This window comes from Melitaea cinxia, chromosome 7 (genome assembly GCF_905220565.1).
Source record: "Melitaea cinxia chromosome 7, ilMelCinx1.1, whole genome shotgun sequence".
In the NCBI taxonomy this organism is placed as follows: domain Eukaryota; kingdom Metazoa; phylum Arthropoda; class Insecta; order Lepidoptera; family Nymphalidae; genus Melitaea; species Melitaea cinxia.
In genome coordinates, this window is record NC_059400.1 from 11,624,129 (window position 1) to 11,650,467 (window position 26,339).

The 26,339-nt window shown below is 32.5% G+C and overlaps 1 protein-coding gene across 1 annotated transcript; it reads right to left on the reverse strand.

Annotated features, from left to right (window-relative positions):
• Positions 1–928: 928 nt before the first annotated feature.
• LOC123654860 (uncharacterized protein K02A2.6-like) lies at positions 929–24,945 on the reverse strand. The gene is made up of 4 exons (XM_045590722.1): positions 22,971–24,945; positions 21,993–22,787; positions 21,064–21,847; positions 929–1,217 (listed from the first exon to the last, which is right to left on the reverse strand). Exons 1-4 carry the CDS (start codon positions 24,943–24,945, stop codon positions 929–931), a joined length of 3,843 nt encoding a protein of 1,280 aa, XP_045446678.1.
• Between the last annotated feature and the right edge of the window lie 1,394 nt (positions 24,946–26,339).

Consider the following 26,339-nt stretch of genomic DNA (forward strand, 5'->3'; position numbering starts at 1 on the left):
AAGCATTATATTTTTAACAATTAGCTTAAAATATTTTTGTTGTCTATTCATAAACGATGTTTGTGTATAGTGTAAAATATCGTACATGTGACAAAAAACATCAATTAACTAAAAAATAAACATTGAATCTAGTGATATATTTTTGATTACTTATACAAGTTACTTAAAATTATTAGAATGTTGTAACCAAAATATAGTTTCTCCTGATAATAATCCAAAGACAGAGCCTTTAGTCAATGTAAGTACTTAATTGTTTCTTGTTTTTGCAAAATCTTTAGTGGTACTATAGATAGGTAACACGTAGATCAAACACTTAGATTTTCACTTGTCATATCTTTCAAATATCAATGTATTTGTCGGCATATCTAATCGTTTTGTGAATTGATTGATTAATGTTAATATTAATGTTGTACGTACGGTTACAGTATACTGTCATTATGGTTAGTTTCGATATAATTGATGTTTGTTTTCATTATGTTTATTCAATAAAGTGTGTAAATAAAACTAAATATCTTTTATTTATATTCGTTTAATCTTAAGGAATTTGTTAAAAACAATTTGATTCACACATAAAGGCTTACACTACACTACGTACACATTACTTGATTATATTAAACAAAACGCAACATTTACGATATGCAAATGAATAAAATAATTTAATGCTACAGTTAATTTTATATTTCTCTCACATTTAACATCTTTGTCTATATAGCCAATCACAAACAGCCGGCGATCGCATGAATAGTATCTAATCTTGATTATCTTGTTTTTAAAAGCTTTTAATTAACTTGCAATGTATGTTAGTTTTGAATCTTGCAACTAATTCTGAAGTATATCAATATCAGTCGTTTGACCTGGAATTTCTTACACATGTTTAGTTTGGATGACAATGCATGATAAGTTATGTGAGTAGTTTGAGCGTCTACTGCTATAGAGACTTGCGCCACACCTTGCCCATGAGCGAGGAACAGTTTGGCTTTCGCAACAGCCACTCGACGATGTTCAAACTTGGCGAGTCATCGGACACTTGACGAGTGAGCTGAACAACCGGCGGTGCACGGTCGGGGTCTTTCTCGATATGGCGAAGGCCTTCGAATGTGTATGGCATGCCGGGCAAGATCATCGAAACGACTGCAGGTGGTAGCTTTAATCCTGGAAGGCCGAAGCTTAGCCGATAGATGTAGCCTACTGGTCCGTATCCCAAACGATCTTTAGGACTGTCAGGAAGAGCTCATTATTTAAAGATTTTTTTTTGCAACTGTAGACTTTTTTGCTCTTACTAAGCTCGCTGGAATTCAAATTGATGGTAGTAAGAGAGCTGAGGACATAATTTTTCTGGGAAGAAGATACTCCTTGTATTTTGAGGGTTACGAACTCCATCAATTGTATGGCTTCTTACCATTTCAAAGTGACAACCGAAAAAGTGAAATTAGCAAAACTGTGAAAATACTGCTGGTACTAAAAAATGTTTAGTATATTCATTTTCTTGACTTCACTGTAGATAAGGAAACCTGTTCATTGTTGTCTAGACAATTTATTGGCTTCTATATACAATAAGGAAATGCGGCCAAAGTTCTTGCCACCATTCCACAAGGAAACCACGTAATTTATAAGATATTTGTTTGTAAAAAATATAATAATTTCTATTAGATTTTATTAAAATTATATAAAATACTCCATTTTTTATTCAAATGAAATATACTAGGTATAAATTTATCAATTTTATTGAATCAGCCTGTAACATCACACTGGTGAACATAGGCCTCTTTCTCCATGAACTAGAAGGAGCTTAATCCACCGAGTAACGATCCCTATCGATGTGCTGATGACAACAACCGCGGCCGACAGCTTATCGTGCTCTTCGTAAGGAGGGCAAACCCTAAGGACAGACAACCAAACTGGAAAGAAATATTTGTACAAATACGAACATGTAGGTATCATTAGCGTACCCAGAATTTTAACAAATAAATGTAAAACTCGATAAGTACCTAGTAGAAAATTAATTTATTTTTATTTACTGAAACTTCCTTTACTTTCACTATCGAGACTGCTACAATAATAGCTTGCAGAGGTTTTCGCTAAATACCTAAAATTTCTTTATTAAAATCTAAAATTATTGGCTTCGAGTCGGTATGGGGCAAATGCCCCACCGTGGGTACGTCCATGCTAAGTATATTATATCCAATGGTATAATATGTTAATATACCTAAGTATAATATATTATATCCTTGAATGGTAGACTCAGCTCCGCAGATTCGCAGTTAAAAAAGTATGACAACTGACCAACGTTGTAACTGCACGTTTAATATATTTTTTGTTATTTCCATAGTGTTATGTATTACGGCCTGACTGTGGGGTAATCCTACAGATATTGAGACTGTATTTATCTTGCAAAAAAGGGCTATTCGCGGCATGTACGATCTTGGAGCTCGAATCTCCCTACGGGATGTTTTTCAAAAGGTAGACATAATTATTAACAAGTGCGTCGCAATATATTTATAACAATATTATGTATATTCACCAGAATATTCATTTTTTAGAAATAAATAGTAATAATCGCATTGTAAACACGAGAAGGAATAACAAAATTTTAACTCCATGTTTCCAACTGCTCAAAGTAAGCGTCTCCTTTCTGGGTTATCGTATTCGCATGTAGAATAAAATCCCACAAACAATTTTGGAATTGTCTCAACATAGAAATAATGTTTATATTTAAAAATAATTGTGTTTGCTTGCAAACGAAAAAAAAACCGACTTCAATTACATCGAAGAGTAATACAACGTAGATCGACGAAAAAATAGTCAAGTAACTACGCGTTATCAAAGATTACTCAAAAAGTAGTTATCAGATCTCAATAAAATTTATATGTGACCAATGGTAAACATCAGCTTTCGATTAAATTCAAAATTATCAAAATCGGTACACCCAGTAAAAAGTTATTGCGGATTTTCAAGAGTTTACCTCGATTTCTCTGGGATCCCATCATCAGATCCTGGTTTACTTATCATGGTATCAAACTAGGGATATCTCCTTTCCAACAAAAAAAGAATTATTAAAATCGGTACATCCAGTAGAAAGTTATGCGGTATAATACAACGTAGGTCGACGAAAAAAGCGTCAAGTAAAAACGTATTATTAGATATAACCCGAAAAGTAGTTGTTAGATCTCAAATAAATTTAAATGGGACCAATTGACACACACCACCTTTCGATTAAAACAAAATTTGTCGAAATCGGTCCATCCAGTCAAAAGTTCTGATGTAACATACATAAAAAAAATATAGTCGAATTGAGAACCTCCTCCTTTTTTGGAAGTCGGTTAAAAAATAGATAAAGCTTATTATTCGGTGCAGATTAACATAGTTGATAAAGATGTGTGTGGACTTAGCGAAGTTGTATTTTATGCAACATGTTACTAATTTTGTACTAAAACACAGTTTATATATTATTTTTCAAAAGAGTAACTTCGGAGCTTCTTACCGATTCTTCTTTGCAGAATCTACATTCCGAATCGGTGGTAGCTTTGCTTTTACAAAAACAATAATTTATTTCTAAAGTTTTAATATGTAAAATAACGATTCGACGACTGTTCTTGGGGCCTATTTAAATAAAGCTGTTTTGATTTTGATTTATATTATATACCCAATACATAAGCTATAAAATATTGTGTTAAGATTCATATCAGTAGAGCAGTAAGATTAACGTCAACGCCTTTACCATTGCGCGTTCCTACTATACTAAAGAAAGTATTTTTACAAAACAAAATCGCTTTTCCTCTCATGTTTATTTTATTACATCTTAATCAAAATTTACCTTTAATTTGCATTAATGGTTTAGTGTCAGCATATTATGCTGACACTAAACCATTTTCTTTGTCCTAAGGTTGCCTGGAAGAGATCGCTTTTTAGCGATAAGGTCGCACTTTGTACCTAATGGTATATTGTTAAAATATTTCTTTCCTTGCTATGTATTATTTCTGTTTTTGGTGTATAGCAATGTGTATTATTATTATCATTACTAAGAGGGTAAGTAACGTACTTACTTATTCCATTTAGTATTTTTTTTACGGCGAAGAACAAAATTAACAAATATAAGCTGTTACCTAGCATCACTGCCATTTTAACTGTTCAGTGACATTCAAGTAAACGTAGGAAATACGTACATACATAAACATAATTATATTGTATACATTAGTAAGCAGGGCGTAACTCACGGGCGTAACTACTACTGCCCGCTGTAGCGCGTCGTAGCATACCAATGAGTGGTCGAGCTACGAAGGTTTGAATATAATTGTATGAAATATGGTTATATAATCTGAATAGTTTATCTATTTATTTATATTATATTTTTATATAAAAAGGATTGTATGCAACGTATCGTTTATTAATTATCGTTTGTGATAATCATTTAATTATTTAACATAGTATGGTATAAAACATTTAGTATTGTCATAAATTTAAACCACGACCTAGTTATATAAAAATATATCAAATATCAAAATATAGATTCACTAAATACACTAAACTAGCTCTAAAAGCAAGTGTTAGCATTAAGAGACGATCTTTTATCTCAAAATGAAAATCAAAATCAAAAACAGCTTTATTCAAATAGGCTCCAAGAGCACTTTCGAATCGTCATTTTACAAATTAAAACTTTAAAAACAAATTATTATTTTTGTAAAAGTGAAGCTACCACCGATTCCGAATGTAGATTTTTCAGAGAAGAATCGATAAGAAACTCCGCAGTTACTCTTTTGAAAAATAATATATAAACTGTTTTTTAGTACAAAATTAGTAACATGTTGCCATCTAATTAAATAATGTATGTAATATATTTAAATAACGTATGTTTTTTTGTTATCGAAATTATTAAGGTGCATCGATCGACTGACGTGCGTACACGGGTGTAGAATCAAGATCCCTTAGTAAAAAACCGGCCAAATGCGAGTCGGACTCGCAAAATCAGGGTTCCGTACAAACATAATTATTAAAAAAAATTATATGATGTAACAAAAAATGTATGCTTTTCGCAATTCTCCCTTTATCTGTGCTATAAGAAGTTGCTTCGTACCAAATTTCAAGATTCTAAGTTCACGAAAACTACCCTGTAGGTTTTGATTCCCTTGCGAGTGTCGAAAAATTGAATCATAAGCGGCTGTATCTTTGATTACGTTGGCTTAGAAGTTAGTTTTTTTCACAGCTCCAAGGGATAGTAGACTTGAGTATTTGATATGAATTTCAACTTGATACCTCCACGCGTTCCTGAGAAAAAGGTCTTGACAGACAGACGTACAACAAAATGATCCTATACGGGTACCGTTTTTTCCTTTTGAGGTACGGAATCCTAAAAAAAATTAAAAGAAGTTAGTACTAATATTTTTATTCAACGATTTCTCGCCAGAAAAAGCTCTATAATTTATGCTTTTGTTATAATAAGTACACCGATAATAGAGATGCTAATCGTTCGGGAGAAACACTCTATAAGCTTAAAACAGCTTGTGCCTTATTATTATTAACCTTGCTATGAACTTCAGACGTAACTAAACTGAGATATTATTACTATTAGTGATAAATTGTCACTATGGGCCTAATAGTAATACCGGTTATTGGTATCTTAATCGTACCTTCATGACTTATTTTAAGTTTTCTAACACTTTGTTAGGAAAACTAGTATAAAAATGAAGTAAGCACAAATGTTAGTAAACTAATCCAAAAAAAGATTTGACAAAAAAAAAACAAACTGAAACTGAAATGACTACGCTTCTATCTATACTAATGTAATTCATTGTCAAATAATAAATGGAGAATTTGGATTACTCCAAAACATAATCGTAACGAAATTCAGTTACGTAGTTAAAACATGCTCCTTCAAACATTTGCAACTATAGCCTTCTGCGTCATAAAACAATTTATATTTCTAGAAAAGATTTAAATAAAAAGTAACGTTAAAAGCGAAGCCGTGGATTCGACTAGCCTGCCGCCTTGCCATTATCGTGGTTCACGCGATGTCTAAAACGCCCTGACCTCCAGCCACTCTTGTTATTGACTTTCTTATACCTCACTCACTGAGGATTAAATAGGACAAATATTAATATAAAATAATAAACACATTCGTTACAGAATTCTCGGTTTTTTAAAAAAAAACCTTTCTTATTAGTATTACACAGCTATAGCTAAACAAAGGATTTTACAATTGATTGAAGAAAATCTGTTTCTAAATTACATAAAAATCAAAAAATCAATGGTTCGTGTTTTATTAATAAATAATAGGCAAATGTTTTCATGAACTGATTTTATTTTTTATTAAAGCCAAACAATAAATATGTATGTGGCTCAAAATAAAACAAACGACAGAGCAGTGATGTGTCGCAGAGGCGAGAACTGCGCATGCCCGCCACTGCGCCACTAGGCAGCGCGCTGCCCCCTGGCGGACTCGCGCCGCAGTGAGTTGCGTAACAAAAGCACATTCGCCTTCAGACGCTACGCTGAAAACTTCAGCTCCGTGCGCCCGACGGTATGGGGAAACGTAAATCACCATAAAACTTTCCCGCGGTGCGCGCTAAATTACAGCAACGTTCTTTTTTTAATTTGTCATCAAATAAAACCTTTTTGAACCTTCAAATATTTATGGCTTTTTATTATATTTTCTATAAAGTTTTGTTAAAAAGTTGACTGTGTCGAAAGTGAGTCTATGCGGATTTCGCCGGTTACGTATGATATAGTGCGAACGTTCTCAGTGTTTGTGTTCATTTTTGTTTTAATTTGCTTGGTAGCGAGTGGTGGCGCTGCCCGGTGGGACCGCGCTGGTGGTACGAAGGAATCGATACTGCGGTGGGAGCGGCAAGGTAAAGTTTTCTATTCTTTGTAACTCTTAAGCATTGTTTCTTCTGTGAATTCAGCGAAAGTTTTAGTTTTCCTTACAAAGTCTTCATTAATTTATCACATAAGCGCACTCTATTCATATACACTCGCATTCTCATTATTTGGGATTTATGAAAAAAACCATGCAGTTGTTAAGGCATTAAAACTAGTTTTATTCATGTACATTAAATCGATTAAAAATATTTATTACATTTTTGTTTTCTGTTATGTATGTATTTCCAGATTCTTTATTTGTTATGCAAAACACTACGTTTTAATATTGCCTTTGTCAGGGCTAGTTTTCTGCTCACGTAACTCAGCCAAAAAAGTCTATGTATGAGATCAAAACTACTAAAAAGAAACTATAATGATCTTAGTACATAAGTTATTTACCAATTTAACACGCTTATAATTTAGCCTCGGCTACATTTATTTATTTATCTTCATACTATGCTACTATCGCGAGGAATGAAATGGACATCCTATCATACCAGAAACTACAACAAACTTAAAAATTAAACAAATTTTAAAATAGAATACGAAGTTTTTTTTTTTTTTTTTTTGAATAAATGAATGTCAACGCTTATTCTTTGTTAAATCTTGTTTTATATACAAACACGAAATATTTTTTTCCATTTGAAAATTAAACTTTATTTATTTATTTTTAATGAAAAAAATATATTTTGTAACAAGTGTCCTATTTATGGACATTTTTTAACACTTAAAATATTGAGTTTCGTCCAAAGAGTGACGTAAACTATTCTTAAAGAATTAGGTCATACAGATATTCGAATTCGTGTTTACGAAGCGTTTCAAGAACAATAACATCATATTTTGATAACTAATTAAGCAGGTTTTTCAAATTAATTTTGCAAATACCTAATAAAAATATTTAACTATTTATAATAATAAGATCTGAAAGTAATGACTTACCTATTTTTAAACAATAGGATAGTTAATAAGGTAAAATATTCGTTGTACAGGACTTTGATTAGTGTGAAGTACGAATGTCAATCGTTGTGACGGGTATTAAAATTCGACGGTACGTTTTTTTTTTAAACAATAATGAAATAGGATTTCATATAGTGTTTATCAAAAAGTTTTTTAATGAAAAGAAAAACAGTCAAAATTTAAGACATTAAATATTCATTTAAATTAATATAATGTCGATGTACTTTATTCATTTAAAAGATATTTCACTAAAGTCTATGCTATGAAAAGAGTAAAAAAGAAGTTTATATGTCTAACTCTTTAGAAGAGTAATCTATGAGCAAGATTTAAAAAAAGTTCGTTTTATAAATTGATAAAATAGAACGCCAATATTAACAAACTCTAATTAATTAAGAGATTGATAAAATCCTTATATTTACAAGTTTTGTCATAAAGATTATCCCATATACAATGTGTGAAAAATGCTATCCTGAAATCGGTCGGCAAATCCTTTTATTTGATACCGTGTTTGCCTACCATTAGTTGCAATTCTTAACTATATCTTTGCATTTAATACGAGTGTCTATTTATACTATCCATGGGTTAATTTTGCATTACGGGTGGGTAACCAATGTTTTTTTTAATGGTTATTTCTACCGCTTAACAATGACATTCATGACATTGTACAGAAACTTAAGTTTTATGTTTTCTTCGTGTAGTTATATAATACTTAAGAAATAATTATTTACTCTTCTTCTTTCTTCTACTTTCTTGCTCTTTTATTCTTCGTGTAAAGAAGGTTGTGCTCAACCGCACCGATCACTCTCTGTCAGTATTCTCCACTCTACGTAACCACCATTGAAAATCGTGAAACTAAAAGGAGTTGAACTTAAAGTTTCTTAAGCGTATGTGATTCGGTAGAATAAAAATGTCATACATTATGTATTTCTTTCTACTATCAAATTTAAGTAGGTAGGTTCTTTTAAAATATAATTGAAACAGAAGTACTAATAACAATAATATTTAAAAGCTGAACAAATGCGTGACGTAGGTACATTTTACTTAAATTGGTTGTATAAGGATACGAAATTGAAATATACTTTATTTAAATAGACTTATAAAAACATTTCTGTATTGATATTTTTTCAAAATCGTATAGGTGCACATATACTTCCCCACTTGAAGAGTAGTAGGTAATCGTAATGTTAGCATTTCGGTATAACGAATTCGAAAATATGGAGTTCTGCGAAAATCAAAAAACTAATGAAGAAAAAAGAAGTTTACCTAATATTTTTACGTTATGCTATGTGTAATAGTTTCCTTTACTTGTACTGTGTGGCTACGGTACTAAAGAATTTAGCCACCCCCTCTCTTCCCGTGGGTGTCGTAAGAGGCGACTAAGGGATAACACAGTTCCACTACCACATTGGAACTTAAAAAGCCGACCGGTGGCGGGATAACCATCCAACTGCTAGCTTTGAAATACACAGGCCGAAGACGGGCAGCAGCGTCTTCGGTGCGATAAAGCCAGCACTGCGGTCACCAACCCGCCTGCCCAGCGTGGTGACTATGGGCAAAACACATGAGTTCACGCTATTTTTGGCGTAAACTTATGGAGGCCTATGTCCAGCAGTGGACTGTGATAGGCTGTAATGATGAATAGTTTCCTATTATAATAAAACCTGTACAAAGTTCAAGTCAAATATACGAAATCCATAGATACCTAATTCGTTATCGCCAGTTCTTTTAAGAACAAACTAATTTTAACCACTTCAATCTATCACAGTCCACTGCTGGACATAGGCCTCCTCAAGTTCGAGCTAAACATTATGGCGCGAACTCATTTTACCCATAGTCACCACGCTGGGCAGGCGAGTTGGTGACCGCAGGGCTGGCTTTGTCGCACCGAAGACGCTGCTGCCCGTCTTCGGCCTGTGTATTTGAAAGCCAGTATTTGGATGATTATCTCACCATCGGTCGGCTTTACGAGTATAAAACCAAGGTGGTAGTGGAACTGTGTTATCCCTTAGTCGCCTCTTACGACACCCACGGGAAAAGAGAAGGTGGCTATATTCTTTACTGCCGTAATCACACAGAATTTTTAATGTAATCCTAAAATAAGTATCAAATATAGACATTTCCGTGGTAATTTTTCTAAAAAAATAAATAGAATAATATGTAAAACAAATACGTAAACGAACTTAAGCCTTAGCATTTGTTTTTTTTTTATCTCAAATAATAGCTACGGGTACCGTAATCTCTGTTACATATCATTTTTAACCGACTTACAAAAAAGGAGGAGGTTCTCAATTCGACTGTATTTTTTTTTTTTAATGTATGTTACATCAGAACTTTTGACTGGGTGGAGCGGTTTCGACAAATTTTCTTTTAATCGAAAGGTGGTGTGTGCCAATTGGTCCCATTTAAATTTATTTGAAATCTAACAACTACTTTTCGAGCTATATCTAATAATGCGTTTTTACTTGACGCTTTTTTCGTCGACCTACGTTGTATTATACCGCATAACTTTCTACTGGATATACCGAATTTAACAATTCTTTTTTTTTTTGGAAAGGAGATATCTTTAGTTTGGTACCATGATAAGGAAACTAGGACCTGATGATGGGATCACAGAGAAATCGAGGGAAACTCTCGAAAATCCGCAATAACTTTTTACTGGGTGTACCGATTTTGACTATTTTTTCGTCGATCTACGTTGTATTACTCGTCGATGAAATTGAAGTCGGTTTTTTTTCGTTTGTGAGCAAAAACAATTATAATATGTTGACTTTATTTAATTTCAAATATATTATTTGTCATAAAAAAACATCATCCACAGGGAGTTTCGAGCTCCAAGGCCGTAAGCACAAGCTCAAACAGCTCTTTTTGATCAACGCACCCATTAACTAAGTGAAACACTTTCAAATTAATGGAAAATTTTGAAAGAAATCGATCATAAATGAGATATGTGCTCCTATGACGCTGCTATCATGACTTGTTCCAATTCGGTCTAGCGTTCATTAATAATTAATTCGTCCAACGTCTTCATACCGATCGTTAACTTTGGGTTAACCGTTAAGGTCTTGTCTAATTAAGACAATAACAATCCGTATCCACATTCTACCCACAACGTTCATAGTAATTATGTGAATTGAACTTTCTGTGAAAAATCTTTTTTGATTTTAACTATGTTCATATCGTCGGAGCAATATTTCACGTAGATCTTTGTTAATTGTCGGTGATGTCCTGATCTTACTTAATATAAAACGACTATTAGGTTACTTGAATTATATTATCACACTACTCTTTGTCTCAAGTGTGCCTTTGTACTTAGATAAAACAAACCTACTTTTAATTCTTATGTTTGTATGTCGATCAGTATTTAAACTATATGCTACATTTGATTAAAAACTTAAAACACTAACCTAATTTTAGTAGTTATAGCTTTTGTTTCCCAATGATGCTCTCTATTATATAACTAAGTTATAAGAAAGGAATTTAAAGAATACCTAGGATTAAACGGAAATACATATATGTATACGTTACACAATAATCATCATCATTGTCTATGTAACATTACAAAATAAATGAAAAGGTATATAGCCTCCAAAACGAAACATAGAACATCCTTCATTATTGATATCAGTTAAATAAATGTAGAAATATTAAAATAACACAGTTAGTATCCAAATATGTTCATGTCACATTTTACTTTTCAAAAAAGAAAATATACATACATACACGACTAAAAATCAATATAAATAAATAACAAATATAAGAATTTTGCGAAAATTAATTACTTATGTATTAATACAAATTATGCATATGTATTATTATTAATGTCATGAATATATACAAAATTAACAATTATTATTATTAAGTCAATTTAATCAAAATTTAATTAAAAATTGTGTTAAAGTATTAACCCGCAACTGTTCAGATAGCCAGCCGCCCGCCAGAACTTATGAAAACACTTAAATCTCTTAAATTTTTTGTAATAACCAAGACGTAACGTAGTTAAAATAAAAACGTACGTAAACCTAGTCAATCGTGAAACACGTAGCTCATTTAATACTCGTACATTTTATGTCCAAGTGTTTTACGACCTCACACTATTTTCGTATGAATCTTTGTTTCCTTAGCGTTTACTCGCATAGCATTTGAATTAAAGAAAAAGAAACATAACTGGAATAATTGTCTATGATACAGACTAGCTTTTCGCTCGCTGCTTCGCCCGCGTGGATGACTTTGGCTGTTTTAGGTTTTTACCATTTTAATATAGTCTACAACCAGTAAACGTTTATGAAGTAACAAATATACAAAAAAAATACAGTCCATTTGAAAACTTTCTCCTCTTTTAAGGACCAGTTAAATGTTAACTACTAGGTACTTGATATTAAAGATGTTACGAATCTTCGACTCCGACTCCAATATGTCAGAACCTCTGACTGTTATTGAACTATCGGCTCCGACTTGGTTCCATAACTTTTGAGTGACGTTAATCGGAGGCTAGATTCGAAAAACATATTCCTATCAGAAAAACGTATTTCTATCAGAATGCCGGTGATATTTCGTGTCCCAGATCAGTCCAGTGTACGGCTAGATAGCATGCAAACAAGTTTTTAGTGCCGCTGGCCTAATCTGCGACTCGTTAAGAAATCAATTGAACAAAGACAAAGCTTCTAAGTTTTTGTTCATTAAACATAATATAATATTTTTGGAGTCAATTCATTTGATTTAATTTGTTAACTGTTACTGGAAAGGATTAATTTATTAATCACGTGATGCCTGAAAGGGATGGTCGGAAAAATCACGAAACATCACACGGAGGAGGAGGATTTTACAAACCCTACCCGTCCCTACTACATCCTTGATGTCTGTCTGGAAATTACTATCACGATGCTCAATTTTCAAAATTTAATCATATTATTCATGTATTTAAAGATAATATTCTAAAAATTTCGCTATAGCAAAAAGGGCAAGCATCAAGGGGAGTAAGGCATTGAAAAGTTCCTAAAAAACATCACGGCATTATTAGACGATCCCAAACTTTTTCATTTTTATTGTTACTGTTTGAGTAGATTTATTAATTTATAATTACGTTTTTATTAAAAAAAAACTTCTTTCTTCTACTACCACATCTGATACTGCCTCTAACTCCGATTTTAACTCCTATAAATCAAATTTAAAACCCCCGACTCCGACTTCAGTTCCAATAAATGTAATATATAATAAGTTCACCCTTGCCAACTGCCATTGTACTAATATTGTGGTATGTGTCTTTTAAGTGCAATAAAGAATATATAAATTACCTCCGTTACATCCCTACTTGTCATACTCTTGACACGCTTCAACTTCCATATTGATAAAAGTTATGTATATCAATTATATAAATCAAGTTTGTAAGTGGATATTGTCACGTCAACTTCTCCACAAAATACCTATTTAAAAGTACGAATTAATTTATCCATCCGTTTTTCTTCGAATGTAGAGTTTAATGAACTTCATTAAACTGCGTTGCGACAGAACGGCGACGACGCGACGTTGCTGTTGTATTTTATACAAAAGTAGTTTGAAAAAGATAAAAATAAAATACTTTTTAAACAAATATTTTCATACCGTCGTAAAATTGTCATTATCCTTAAATATTGTATCGGTATATTAAAATATAATTTCTCGTCTTATTTTCTTAAAAAACTTTGAAAATAGTAATAGATTTCAATATGATAGCGACATATTAATACAAAATATTTCAGTGCATAATACATTGCAAATACATTATCTCAAAATAAGCACTGGATCACAGATAATATTTTTTCCATGGGCTATTTAAGTGCTTTTTTATATTACGTAAATATAATTATATGTATACAGTAATAAAAAAGGATAAATACAGTTAGATTTAAAACTTGGAGTTTTGTTAGACTTACTCCATTACGGATTGATTTGCTACTAAGCATTTATTGATGTGTAAAACCTAAAATTGTAAAATAAATAAGCTACTACAATTCTAATTAGCATTATAATGAGTAGGTACATGTCTCTATATGGCCTCTTTAAAACATAACTGTCACAAATCATATACAATACTTTCTGTCATTCATTGTGAAATAATACAGTCACTCGTAAATTTGGCAGATTTGTATTCGGTAACTTTATAGCTTCAGTAACATATAATGTTGCAGCTTGTCGAAACAACTATTTTACATAACGATTTTACGCATCCATAACGATTACGTGATTATCCACATATTGTTGTTAACTAAACTTTACTTTTTTTTTTCAATTCTTAGGTTCATTTATAATCTAAAATTAAAAAATTCATCGTATTAAAACAGCATTATATTTAAAGAGACTCTAGAAAGATGAAAAATCAAAGTGAAAGACGTAGTCAAGTATTCCGTTTGAGCTAAATAGCTACTAGAATAGAGTATGTTGGCTAGAAAACACATAAAGAAGCACTGGTTATTATTTTCCGATGTTGCAAACATGTCCAAGATATTTAAACTGAGCTGTATATCTCAGTATACCACAAAGGAAGAATAAAGAAAAAATATATCTACGTCACTTAGGTTTATGTTTTAAAAAAAAAAACTTGTCGTATTGATAGACCAAAATGTGATTATCAGATATTTAGTTAAAGTTAAGAGAAACTATAAAAATAAATCATATTAAAAATTGAATAATATGCTTATTAATTGGTAGTTCTTATAGTTCTTCTCTGGTGTAATGCTGCATGTAGGCGACTAAATATCGGTAGTCGCGGGATCAATTCATGCTCGGGATCAATATTTTTTTGTATTTGATCAAATATTTGTTTCCAGACTGGATGTCTATCCTTGTGAATCTCCTTATGTCTATCCTTGTGGGTCTCCTCGTTAGCACGTTAAAATGTCGTACCAGTTGCTGTCATAAGTACTTGATACTGATAGAGATCGTTATTTATAAATAATGTAAGTGGGATAGCATGGTGGATAAACTTCAAACCTTCTCCTACATGGAGAAAGGGAAATAAAGGGGTAACAAACTGAATCAATTAATTAATAATGTAAATTATAGCAGTGTTCAGGGACCAATTAGGTTCAGAATATCAAACAGGTATAAAAATGTTTATGAAGAGGTGATTTAATTTTAAGAAACTAAAATATTCGAAGCTTCTAGGCTGCTTGATTTCTCTCGCTTGATATCGTCATTTATGTTACTTTTAAGAAATTGAAATAGTTACGCCAAGCATGACAAAAATCATATGTATATGTCTAAAGTAAAGTAAAACTTCAGTTTTTGAAATTTAGATTTCTATAATCCATCCATCTAAGTCCCATAATCGACGAAGACAAAAGTAAATAACATTGAACTGAAAGTAATACTAAAATATAGACCTTCTTATCGAACTACATACGTCGAAGTTAGCAATAATCTGTCTTTAAGTATAGTAATAAAACGATATTCATTCATCAACATTTCAATAAAAAGAAAAACATGTGTTTTTGTGTCAGATTTACTCAAATAAATAAAATTATTTAATTCTGATCCTGATTGCCATTTTTCAATGACGCGTAACATTTGTGGCATCCAAAAATACTCTTGAGTGGAAACAGAAAATGAGGAAACCTATCTTTCGAGGGCAAATTGAGTAAAAAGAAGATAATTGTAAAAATGTGGTGGTCGAGTCGGTATTAGGTATACAATACAACTTAACGAACCTTGACATAATATTTACTAAATTACATCATGATTTCGAAAAGTTTATCGTCATGCAACCAATAGATTTTTAATTTAATGAATCCACTTTTTTCAAATCAATATTTTAGGTACCCAGTGCATAATGTTTCGTCTCCAAACTATAGAACATATGACAGAAAACCAAGTTAAATGCAAATCTGACAACCTTATTTCTATTTTTAATGAGAAATAAATGAAATAATGACAATGTTTTTCCTATTATAAGTAGATACTAATTGGACAAACAGATTTCTATTAATAATACGTACACCTAATTAAAATACAGCAATTAGTGGATTTCAGGCTTAAAATTACAAATGTAGGTAATATGTTAGTACTAATAGGCATAAAACATTAATATTTAAAGGTAGTTTGGTCATTGCAATAACAAAATATACTTACGGATTATTTCTTGATTTATTATTTATAGAGTTCCGCGTTACGCGGAAGAAGGTGTTTGACTCAAAGTCTGTTTTTTTCTCCGGTTGGTACTCTCTGATATCCTATCAATAGTTTATGTTTGAAATAAACTTGATGATTAAACGTGAAACGACACCACACGACTGAAGTAAAACTTCTTTAGCTCCATCTATATGTATGTAGATATTCATAATTAAAATTATGAAAAAGAAAGAAAGAAAATGTACGCCCTGTACAGTAATATACGAAACGTAACTCTCTCTCTCTTTCAATCTTTATTAATTTATATCTCCCTCTCAACTTCCGTTCGCCTCGCCCGATCACACTTTTCTTAATGCTTTCGTAACGCATTCACCACCTCACCTACACCTCAAGTCAAGCGTGCGTAAGGAAGTTTTACTTCAAAACATATGATAAGGAACCATTCTATTTATAACGGTTTTTTTCTGCGTGCAGTCTATATTTTCTACTACTTAACAAGTACCCTCTTTATTACTTGTATCCTATTTTAAAATTCTTTATAAATGTGTCTGTTTTGAATTGTAATAAATTATGAATCACTGTCAATATTATGCGTGTAAACAATGTTTTGATGAGAATACACGTCTTGGACACTCGTATCGGCAGCGAATGTCAAATGATATAATTAGAACGGAGACGTACGGTTCTTGCCCTTGAATTGTGCTAAACGCATGAAATAAAAAGTACATTCACAATCACACATGTATTTAATTTTTGTTTTCTTTGCCTAAATCAAAACGCCTATCAAAGCAATTTATGTTTAATCCAGTAATTTCAGTCTGTATTTATATTCAGTAATTTACTTTCATTCAAATAATTTAGTAATTTAATGATGCGTTTAGGGTAATATTTTATTAATACACAAATTTGTCATAAATTCCTCATTTATCGTTACATGGTACGTTTATTTCATGACTATTGTCTAGTGGAGCTAAAAAATTACAAAACTCATCGCTGTCTTAGCTAAACGCCCCGACTAATTCAATCTCACATCAATGGCCAACCTCACCTGCCCACGGTGCCACCTGTTGCTAACTAACGAGGTTCTGGCGTCTGAAAATTGGTAGAATAACCATTTCCATAATCCTTGGCTGAGTACGAACACAGGCTGGTGCCAAGCAGCAGCGATAACAGTGCGACCAGCCTAGTACTGCGATGACCAATCCGCTTGCTCAGCGTGGTCATTATGGGGCAAAAACCTTGCATGATACACACCAACAAGCCTAAGCCACCAGTCCCCGGCGGCCCCGCTGTTCATGGCACTGGCAGCACTTACAACTATTAGGATTCCGGAGATATTTTAAGCTAAGAGTCTCCGGAAGAGATTCCGCTGCCAAATTCGACGACTAGACCTGGTAACCAACAATGCACGCGCGTTGAGGACGGATGAATAGATCATTGAGCTGGAAGAAGCAGTGACCAAGTTACGCTGGGGTGTTACAGGAGTATCTGAGTTCATCCGGTAATAGTTGAAAACTCTGCACTCGAAAGTGTAGATTATCTCATTATATCTCATCAACATTATTATTATTATTTATATCTCAATCAAACTTAGAACACAGTATTTAACTAGATCCAATTTAAAGAAAGAGGTCAGCCACCGAATTCAACTCATCTAGACAGCCTTCGGGAAACTCCGACATGTCTTTTCGTCTACTCTTCTTCAGTGACTGAAGACCTATTATTGAACCTAGGTATTTGAACAGTGTGTGTTGCCAGTATTGACATACGGAGCAGTAACATGGTCGCTAACTACACACACCGACATATTTAGCGGAACATAAAATAAAGGTTTGATATCAGTATCATATAAGGTTGCTGGCTGGTTTATACGTCATTCAATTTAAAAAGAAATATTTTCAAATTAAGAAAACAACTGAACATCACATTTTATGCAATTGTTTTAATTTTATTCAAATACACCTTATCTGGAGCGAACTTCGAGTATTTCTTCCTTCTGAGTTTGATTTAAAATTTCATTGAAATACTGTTTTTTGTTAGTTTTTTTTACGGATACGCGAATCCATCGCAGTATCCAACGGTTCAGGGAGACGTGAGAAGAGCAGGACAAGGCAGAAAAAGATGCACTTCGAGTAGGGATGATCGTTTCATTCGGCTTCGTGTACGTAGGAACCCCCGTTTGACAGCCGTCCAAGCCCGACATGAGTTAGAAGCAGTGCGGGGTGTAACCGTAAGTGACCGTACGGTACGAAGAAGGTTCGAAGAAGCTGGGTTGGGTTCATTTGTCCGCCCGCCAAGGCTCCAAGGCTCGAGGTAAATCATCGGGTAAGGTTAACTTTTGCTTTTGTGTCTTATGTTACCTTCATGTAAATTAATCTTTTCATTTAAATACTAGCTGACTAGAAAAAAAAGAGGTCGGTGGTAGTAGTGTGAAAATGAGATTGTGTGTATTTTTTGATGCTAAATTATAATAAAGTAATTTTTTTTTTGTCAAATCATTAAAATGAATTTAGGGGTGATTCGCCCTTATCATTAAGGGGAATGAAAAACAAATGATGGCCGATTGTTAGAACGACTCTATAAAATATTATAAAAATCGGTCCAGCCGTTTCGGAGGAGTATGTTAATAAACATCGCGATATGAAAATCTTATATTTTAGATTCTTCAAGTACTTATCAAAAAGAAGTTAAAGATTCCTGAACTTACAAAAAACACTAGGGTTATTACAAAAAAAAATCTTATGTTATAACATGTTTCATGAATTTTGCCTTTTATTGTAACACAAAAATCATCATTATAATACGAGTACGTCGTTAAATTTCGGATTTTTTGTTTAAAATATTTAGCTTAGAAGAAAACACTAATCAATAATTAATATAATTATGTAGTTTAACTAACTTCGGTATACTGAGGTAGGGCGCTGTGCCCTAGGGATTGCCTGCTCAAAATCTGGAGCGGCCCGACTGGGGTAGTACCTCGACCTTACAGAAGATTACAGCTAAATAATACTGTTTTCAAGCAATATTGTGTTCCTGTTGGTGAGTAAGGTGACCAGAGCTCCTGGGGGTGGGGATTGGGGATTGTGTAGGCAACGCGCTTGCGATGCTTCTGGTCTTGCAGGCGTCTATAAGCTACGGTAATCTCTTACCATCAGTTGAGCCGTACGCTTGTTTGCCGGCCTAGTGATATAAAAAAAAATCTTTTATTATTATTTGTACGCTACTGTATTAGTAGTTACATAAAACCGCGTTCAATCAATTCGCGTTATTTAGTCTTTACATATCTATTCGGAATAGACTAGTGCTTTTAGCCTTTGAAAATGATAAAAAGTGAAAAAAATTAGGGTAGAATGAAACCCATTGTAAAGGAAAGAGAATACAGCGAAAATGAAAGAGAAAATAAATTACAGACGATCTGAGGTCGGGAAGTGGTAGGGAAGGGAGTTTAAGGGTAAAAAACTATTTTCCTCTATTTCCGGCTAAACTACAAGTACTATAGAAAAATACTTCATGGCAAAATTGTAGGTAGTAAAAATATCTACAACTTTTGTATTCACACTTTTTTCACAGAACCTCAAAATTCATGTGATTTTTTTTACCAAGTTTGATACAAGTTATTGTAAGTATTGGACCAAGTTTTTGTTTGTTTAGTTTTTATCTTTTACAAAATTCTTTTTTTTTGTTACAAAATTTGGTGAAAACTTACCTTTTTACGTTCCAAGCACACTGGCGCGAACTTGGGGAGGCCTGACTGAACTGACTGACACTGTAATTTTTTTGATTTAAAATATTTATTTTTTCCCCTTATTTTGACCTTCATTTATGAAAAAGCACCCTCATTTTCAATCGAAAATTCACAAGTCAAAATACCAGCTTTTTTTTTAAATTCGGTGCACTTTTTGTTCCATGAAATCTCTATTTCATACTGTTGTATAAAAATATGGTAAATATTCTTAAAAAATATATTAAAGAAGATAAGTCAAAGAAAATTAAATTGGCAACTGAGGCAGGGAACAGCAGGAAATAGCCTGCTCAAAATCTGGAGCAGCCGGAGTAGGAAAATGACCTTACAGAAGATCGCAGCAAATACTGCTTTCCAGCAGTATTCTGTTCCTGTGGTAAGTAAGATGAGAGCTCCTGGGGAGATTGGGGGGTAAGGATCGCCAACGCACTTGCGATGCTTCGAGTGTTGCAGGCAGACGCTAATCGCTTACCATCAAGTGAACCGCAGCTTGACTGCCAACCTTGTTGTATGAAAATAATTGTGTTTGCTCGCAAACGAAAAAAAACCGACTTCAATTACATCGACGAGTAATAAATACAACGTACCTAGATCGACGAAAAAATAGTCAAGTAACTACGCGTTATCAAAGATTACTCAAAAAGTAGTTCTCAATAAAAATTTTATGTGACCACATGACAAACATCAGCTTTCGATTAAATTAAAAATTATTAAAATCGGTACACCCAGTAAAAAGTTATTGCGGATTTTCAAGAAGTTCCCTCGATTTCTCTGGGATCCCATTATCAGATCCTGGTTTCCTTATCATGGTACTAAACTAGGGATATCTTCTTTCCAACAAAAAAAAAATTATCAAAATCGGTACATCCAGAAGAAAGTTATGCGGTATAATACAATGTAGGTCGACGAAAAAAGCGTCAAGTAAAAACGCATTATTAGATATAACTCGAAAAGTAGTTGTTAGATCTCAAATAAATTGAAATGGGACCAATTGACACACACCATCTTTTGATTAAAAAAAAATTGTCGAAATCGGTCCACACGGTCAAAAGTTCTGAGGTAACATACATAAAAAAAATACAGTCGAATTGAGAACCTCCTCCTTTTTTGGAAGTCGGTTAAAAAGGTCAAAAGACGCAATAATTGCACGCATTGAAGTAACACGTTTTACCTTTTGTAACAGTACTAAAAATAATTAAAGTGGATTTACTTACATTTTTCACCTTACTGTTATACTTGCATTTATTAATATTTAAAATATATTAATTACGACAATGAAACCATAGTTCAGTTTTTTATCTGACGTTTATTTTCTTTTTTCTCTTACATTCGTGACATAGCAAATCTAATACAAAAAGTTTAAATATAAATTATACAACATCTTCCCTTTTTATTCCTGACCATACCTGACCGGAGGTCTAACTACCCGACCATATGATGTTGTATAGTAGGATCTTGATGGTGATGATGGTTGTTGTTGTGATGGTTGGATTGCGTCACTTTCTTGAGTTTCGTCATCGGGAATGTAAAAAGGAATCATATTTAGAGGCTTTATGTGAAACCTATTTCTAATAAATATCCTCCCATTTTCATTTGCTATCTTGTACGTCCTATCATTTGTCTTTCCTTTAATAATTCCTTTCTTCCAAAATCTCCCTATCCTAAATAACACGCCTTCTCCTGTTTCTATTGGTCTTAGATCTTTTTTATTCCTATTATAAAAATATTTGTCTTTATTTTGCTTTTCTATTAATTTCTCTCTTAAATTTCGGTTGACTTTTGGGTAAAAACATTTCTGATTAATGGGAACAATACCCCTTATTTTCCTATTAAACAAGTTTTCTGCAGGAGATGCAATTGTATTAGAAATTGGTGTATTACGAAATTCTAATAATATTAGGTATGGGTCTTTTTTCTCATGTATAGCCTTTTTAAACAAATTTTTAATGGTCTGTATTTCTCTTTCTACCATGCCATTTGATTGTGGATATTCTGGACTAGACATAATATGCTCAAAGTTGTATTGATTAGCAAACGCTTTAAAACTCATGCTGGAAAACTGCGGCCCTCCGTCACTAAATATTTTTCGTGGAATGCCGTGTCTACTAAATATTTGTTTTAACTTATCAATGATATCTTCACTTTTTATTTCTTTTAACGCAGCAATCTCTGGATATTTTGAATAATAATCTATTACAATTAAATAATCAGTACCATATAAATGAAATAAATCAATACCCACTTTTTCCCATGGTAACTGTGGTACCGCATGTGGAATTAAAGTCTCTTTTTTATTATTGTTACTAAAAAGCTTACATGTTTCACACCGCGATACTAATTCTGTGACTAATTCTTATGCCTAAATGTGGAAAATGCGCCCGATGTAACATCTCCTTTCTTAATTCAGGCGGCACTACCAAAGAATTGCCTTTGAATATCAAGTTTGACTTATATGTCAAGCTGTCTCTTACATGCCAATATGATCTTATTTTCTCCGGTACAGAGATTTTATGGCTTGGCCAACCTTTAAGGATAAATTCCTTTAATAACTTCATTTCTTCATTATTTCTCGTAAAGTTTTGAACATTATTTAATTGCTTTTTACTTATGTTTAATGTTTCTATCACTAGATTAATATTAGCCTCAATATTACTCTCTTCTAGGTCAATTTGCAGACTGTCATCCGTATCGAATGATCTAGATAAAGTGTCTGCTATATACAATTCCTTGCCACGCTTATAGACTAAATTAAATTCATATTTTTGCAACTTGATTAACATACGTTGTATACGTGGCGAAGTGGAATTCAATGGTTTTTTTATTATGCCTATTAATGGATTGTGATCGGTTTCAATAGTTATATGTCTACCAAATATGAACTGATGAAATCTTTCACAGCCAAACAAAATTGCCAACAACTCTTTTTCAATCTGCGCGTAGCGCTGCTGACATTCGCTTAAAGCTTTTGATGCATAAGCCACTGGTAATCCATTTTGTAATAATACAGCGCCTAATCCATCCTTAGAACTATCAACGGAAAGAACTACCGGTAACTTTTCATCAAAAAATTGTAATACGGGTTTCTCAGTTAGTATCTTTTTTAACTCATTAAATACTCTTTCATGTTGTTCTAACCAGATAAAATTTACATCTTTTTTTAACAAACTTCTCAATGGTGAAAATAAATTTTGAAAATTTGGAATAAACTTAGAAACATAATTAATTACTCCGAGAAATCTTTCTAGTTCCTTTCTATCCTTTGGACTTTTCATAGATACGATTGCTTTTATCCTACTATCATCAAGTGTAATACCATCCTTGCTTATAATATGTCCTAAATATTTTAACTGCTGCACGTCAATCTTACATTTATCCTTATTTAGTTTTACATTCTCCTGTCTCAATCTATCGAATACTTTTTTAAGACGTTTATCATGTTCTTGTTTCGTTTTACCCCAAATTAAAATATCGTCAATATATACATCAACCCCATCTAAGTCATCTAGTATTTGACGCATTCGGTGTTGATAAACTTCAGACGCACTACAAATTCCAAAAGGCATTCTTAGAAATTTGTATCTTCCAAACGGAGTATTAAAACAACATAAATCAGAGCTTGCTGCAGATAATTTTATATTCCAAAATCCATTTTTTACATCTAGAGTGCTAAAATACTTAGCACCTGAAAGTTTACTAGTGATCTCCTCAAGAGTAGGTAGTTCTAAGTGTTGCCTTTTGATAACCTCATTTAAGTCCTTAGGGTCTAAGCACAACCTCAAATCTCCGTTAGGTTTATGAACAATAACTAAAGAATTGACCCACTCTGTAGGATGTGATACTTTAGATATCACTCCTATTTTCTCCAGTTCATCAAGTTTTCTCTTTAAAATTGGTTGAATTGCTATTGGAACTCGTCTACTCGCATGAACAACTGGAGTGGCATTTTGTTTTAGTTTAATATCATATTCCTCTTTCATACATCCTAAGCCTTCAAATAAATCCCTATACTCTGATAATGTATTAATTTCATTGATTTTTAAATTTTGATTTTTTAAAGGATTAACTAAATTCATTTTAATCGCTGAATGTAGTCCTAATATGTTGCTTGCTTTATCTGAGTCTACTACATAGAAATCTAATGTGTAGTTTTTGCCATCATACTTAATAGGCAAAGAACACTTTCCAAGACAGTTAATTACTTGACCTGTATATGTTGTCAGCCTGGCCTTACACTCTAAAAGATTATTTTTGTCTAATCCTAAACTTGACAAGTTTCTTCCAGATAATAAATTCGCCTGAGCACCAGTATCGACTTTTAAATCAAGAGACACATTATTAGATCCAACGACAATTGTCCAATCCTTCGTGTCTTCCTTTAGAGAATTTATGAAAACTGATCCAAAAAATATAGTCTTAATATTCTCCTCCATATTTTCACATCTTCTCTCATCATTATTATCTTCCACATTATGAACAAAACGATTTTTGCATTTATTTGCAAAATGATTGTAGCCATTGCAACGAACACAACGCTTGCCAAAGGCTAAACATCTCTTCACTGGATGAATATAGCCACATCTCTGACACTCACGTGTATAATTTGTATATCTGTCTTTCTTCGTATTCTTTCCGGAATTATCTGCAGTGTTTGGTTTTTTATTAATCTTTTGTATGTTATAGTCTACATCGTTTAAATTATCTATATTGTTTGAAGTACTAGTCGAAGAACAAATTTTCTCAATTTGCCTTTGTGTTTCTTGCGATGTACGACATATATCAATGGCTTTAGCTAAGGTCAAATCTTTTGTACGTAACAATCTATCCTTTACTGTTTTGTCAGAAATTCCACACACTAGTCTATCTCTTATCAAGCTATCTGTTAAAAAATCGAAGTTACACGTACTCGAAAGATCTCTCAGAGTCACTGAATAGTCCTCATACGATTCTCCTTCATTTTGATTCCTGGTAAAGAATTTATATCTTTCGTAAATCTCATTCCTTTCAGGATTAAAATGTTCTTCGAATTTTTCAATTACTTTTTCAAACTCGAATCGATGTTCCGGTTTCTCAAAATTAAATCCATTATATAATTTTATTGCCCTGTCCCCTATGGCGTTTAATAACAAAGCTGTTTTTGTTTTTCCGTCCTTTGCTTCATTTCCAGATGCAATAATAAAGATTTCATACCTTTGTTTGAAAAATCTCCAGTTTTCGGACATTGACCCTTGCCAACTAATTTCTGTTGGCAAATTTATCGATCCATTTGCCGTGACTACTTTTTTCTCCATTTTATAATATTTATGTAATTTTCTATTAAATAGTAATATTATTCACAATTAAATACGCTTTTCCGACTGCGCCATGTTATACTTGCATTTATTAATATTTAAAATATATTAATTACGACAATGAAACCATAGTTCAGTTTTTTATCTGACGTTTATTTTCTTTTTTCTCTTACATTCGTGACATAGCAAATCTAATACAAAAAGTTTAAATATAAATTATACAACACTTACGTATGAACATTATGTAGGTACATTGAGAACATACGTTTACATAAATGTTATCTAATTTACTATTATATATTTATTATCGCCATAAACGTTTTGATAAAGAATCTCGGCGCATTCGAACTATCGTATACATAATTATATATAGTTATATTGGCACAATTAGGTGCTTATTAGGTGTAGTCAGAATTTTACAATTAACATGTTTCTAAAAACTAAGATAAGTATTAAACTTTGAAATAAACAACTATTATCATAGAGTTGATATTTCCTAACTGTTATGGTGTAGGTTTCACCATCGCTCGAGTTTATACAACAGGATGTATATAAAGGTTAAAAATAAGGACTACGAGGCGTGGTCGTACAAACTATTAAATTCAGATATTCCCATGTTTCCGACTCGGAACATTATTCTCAGACAAGGCTTTTAGGAACGAAAACCGTCTACTTTGTTGTCTCTAATGGGCTTTATTTCGGTAGACAGGCCAATTTATATGAACTTTTTTTTTGTCTTTTATGCATTAAGGTAAATGGAACAATTTCTTTTTGTAACACTGCCAAAAAGGAAAAATTCGTATTGTATATGGAGCAAAATAATTTTTCTGTCTGTCTGTTTTATATAAAAGAAAAAATCGGTTTTTATTTAAATATTTTCGTGACTCTTCTCTAGAAATTTTTTTTTGGTTACGTAGTTTTAATACAAACATATTTTTTAGATTCGAAAGCATTGATATACAGTATTAAATTAAAAAAAATATTTTGAACGCTTGTTTGTATTAAAAACTTAGATATATTTTTTTCAATAAAATACATGTTTTGACATAAACAATAATGTTACATTGTTGCAATATCAAAACCATGTAACAACAGCCTTGTTTGAATCGCTTGAAAGAGAAAACTTAATCAGACATAGGTATCAAATAAATTCCGTTGTACTAACTAACATACCAATTAGATATGTTCTGTTATTCATGTTTAACACGTTTGCAAAATGGGTACTGGAATATTTACTTATCTTATTAAATATTTTAAGAGCTGGTTTCACAGGTAAAATGGTGGGTAAAGTTTATCCTGCAAATAAGTTATGTATAAACTTTAGCAGCAGGAAGTAGAATATAGAAGTAGAATCAGGACTTGGTTCTCCAATGTCTCAATTAATAAACTACAAC

Bases quoted from the DNA above. Each gene is read 5' to 3' on its own strand.
- LOC123654860 (XM_045590722.1), bottom strand. From the start codon at position 24,945: ATGGAGAAAAAAGTAGTCACGGCAAATGGATCGATAAATTTGCCAACA. The intron at 22,788-22,970 runs GTATTACACTTG...TTATCTGGTTAG, and splicing joins ACATATTATAAGCAAGGATG to AACAACATGAAAGAGTATTT. The intron at 1,218-21,063 runs GTATGGTCAGGA...TCTTCCTGACAG, and splicing joins GTAGTTAGACCTCCGGTCAG to TCCTAAAGATCGTTTGGGAT.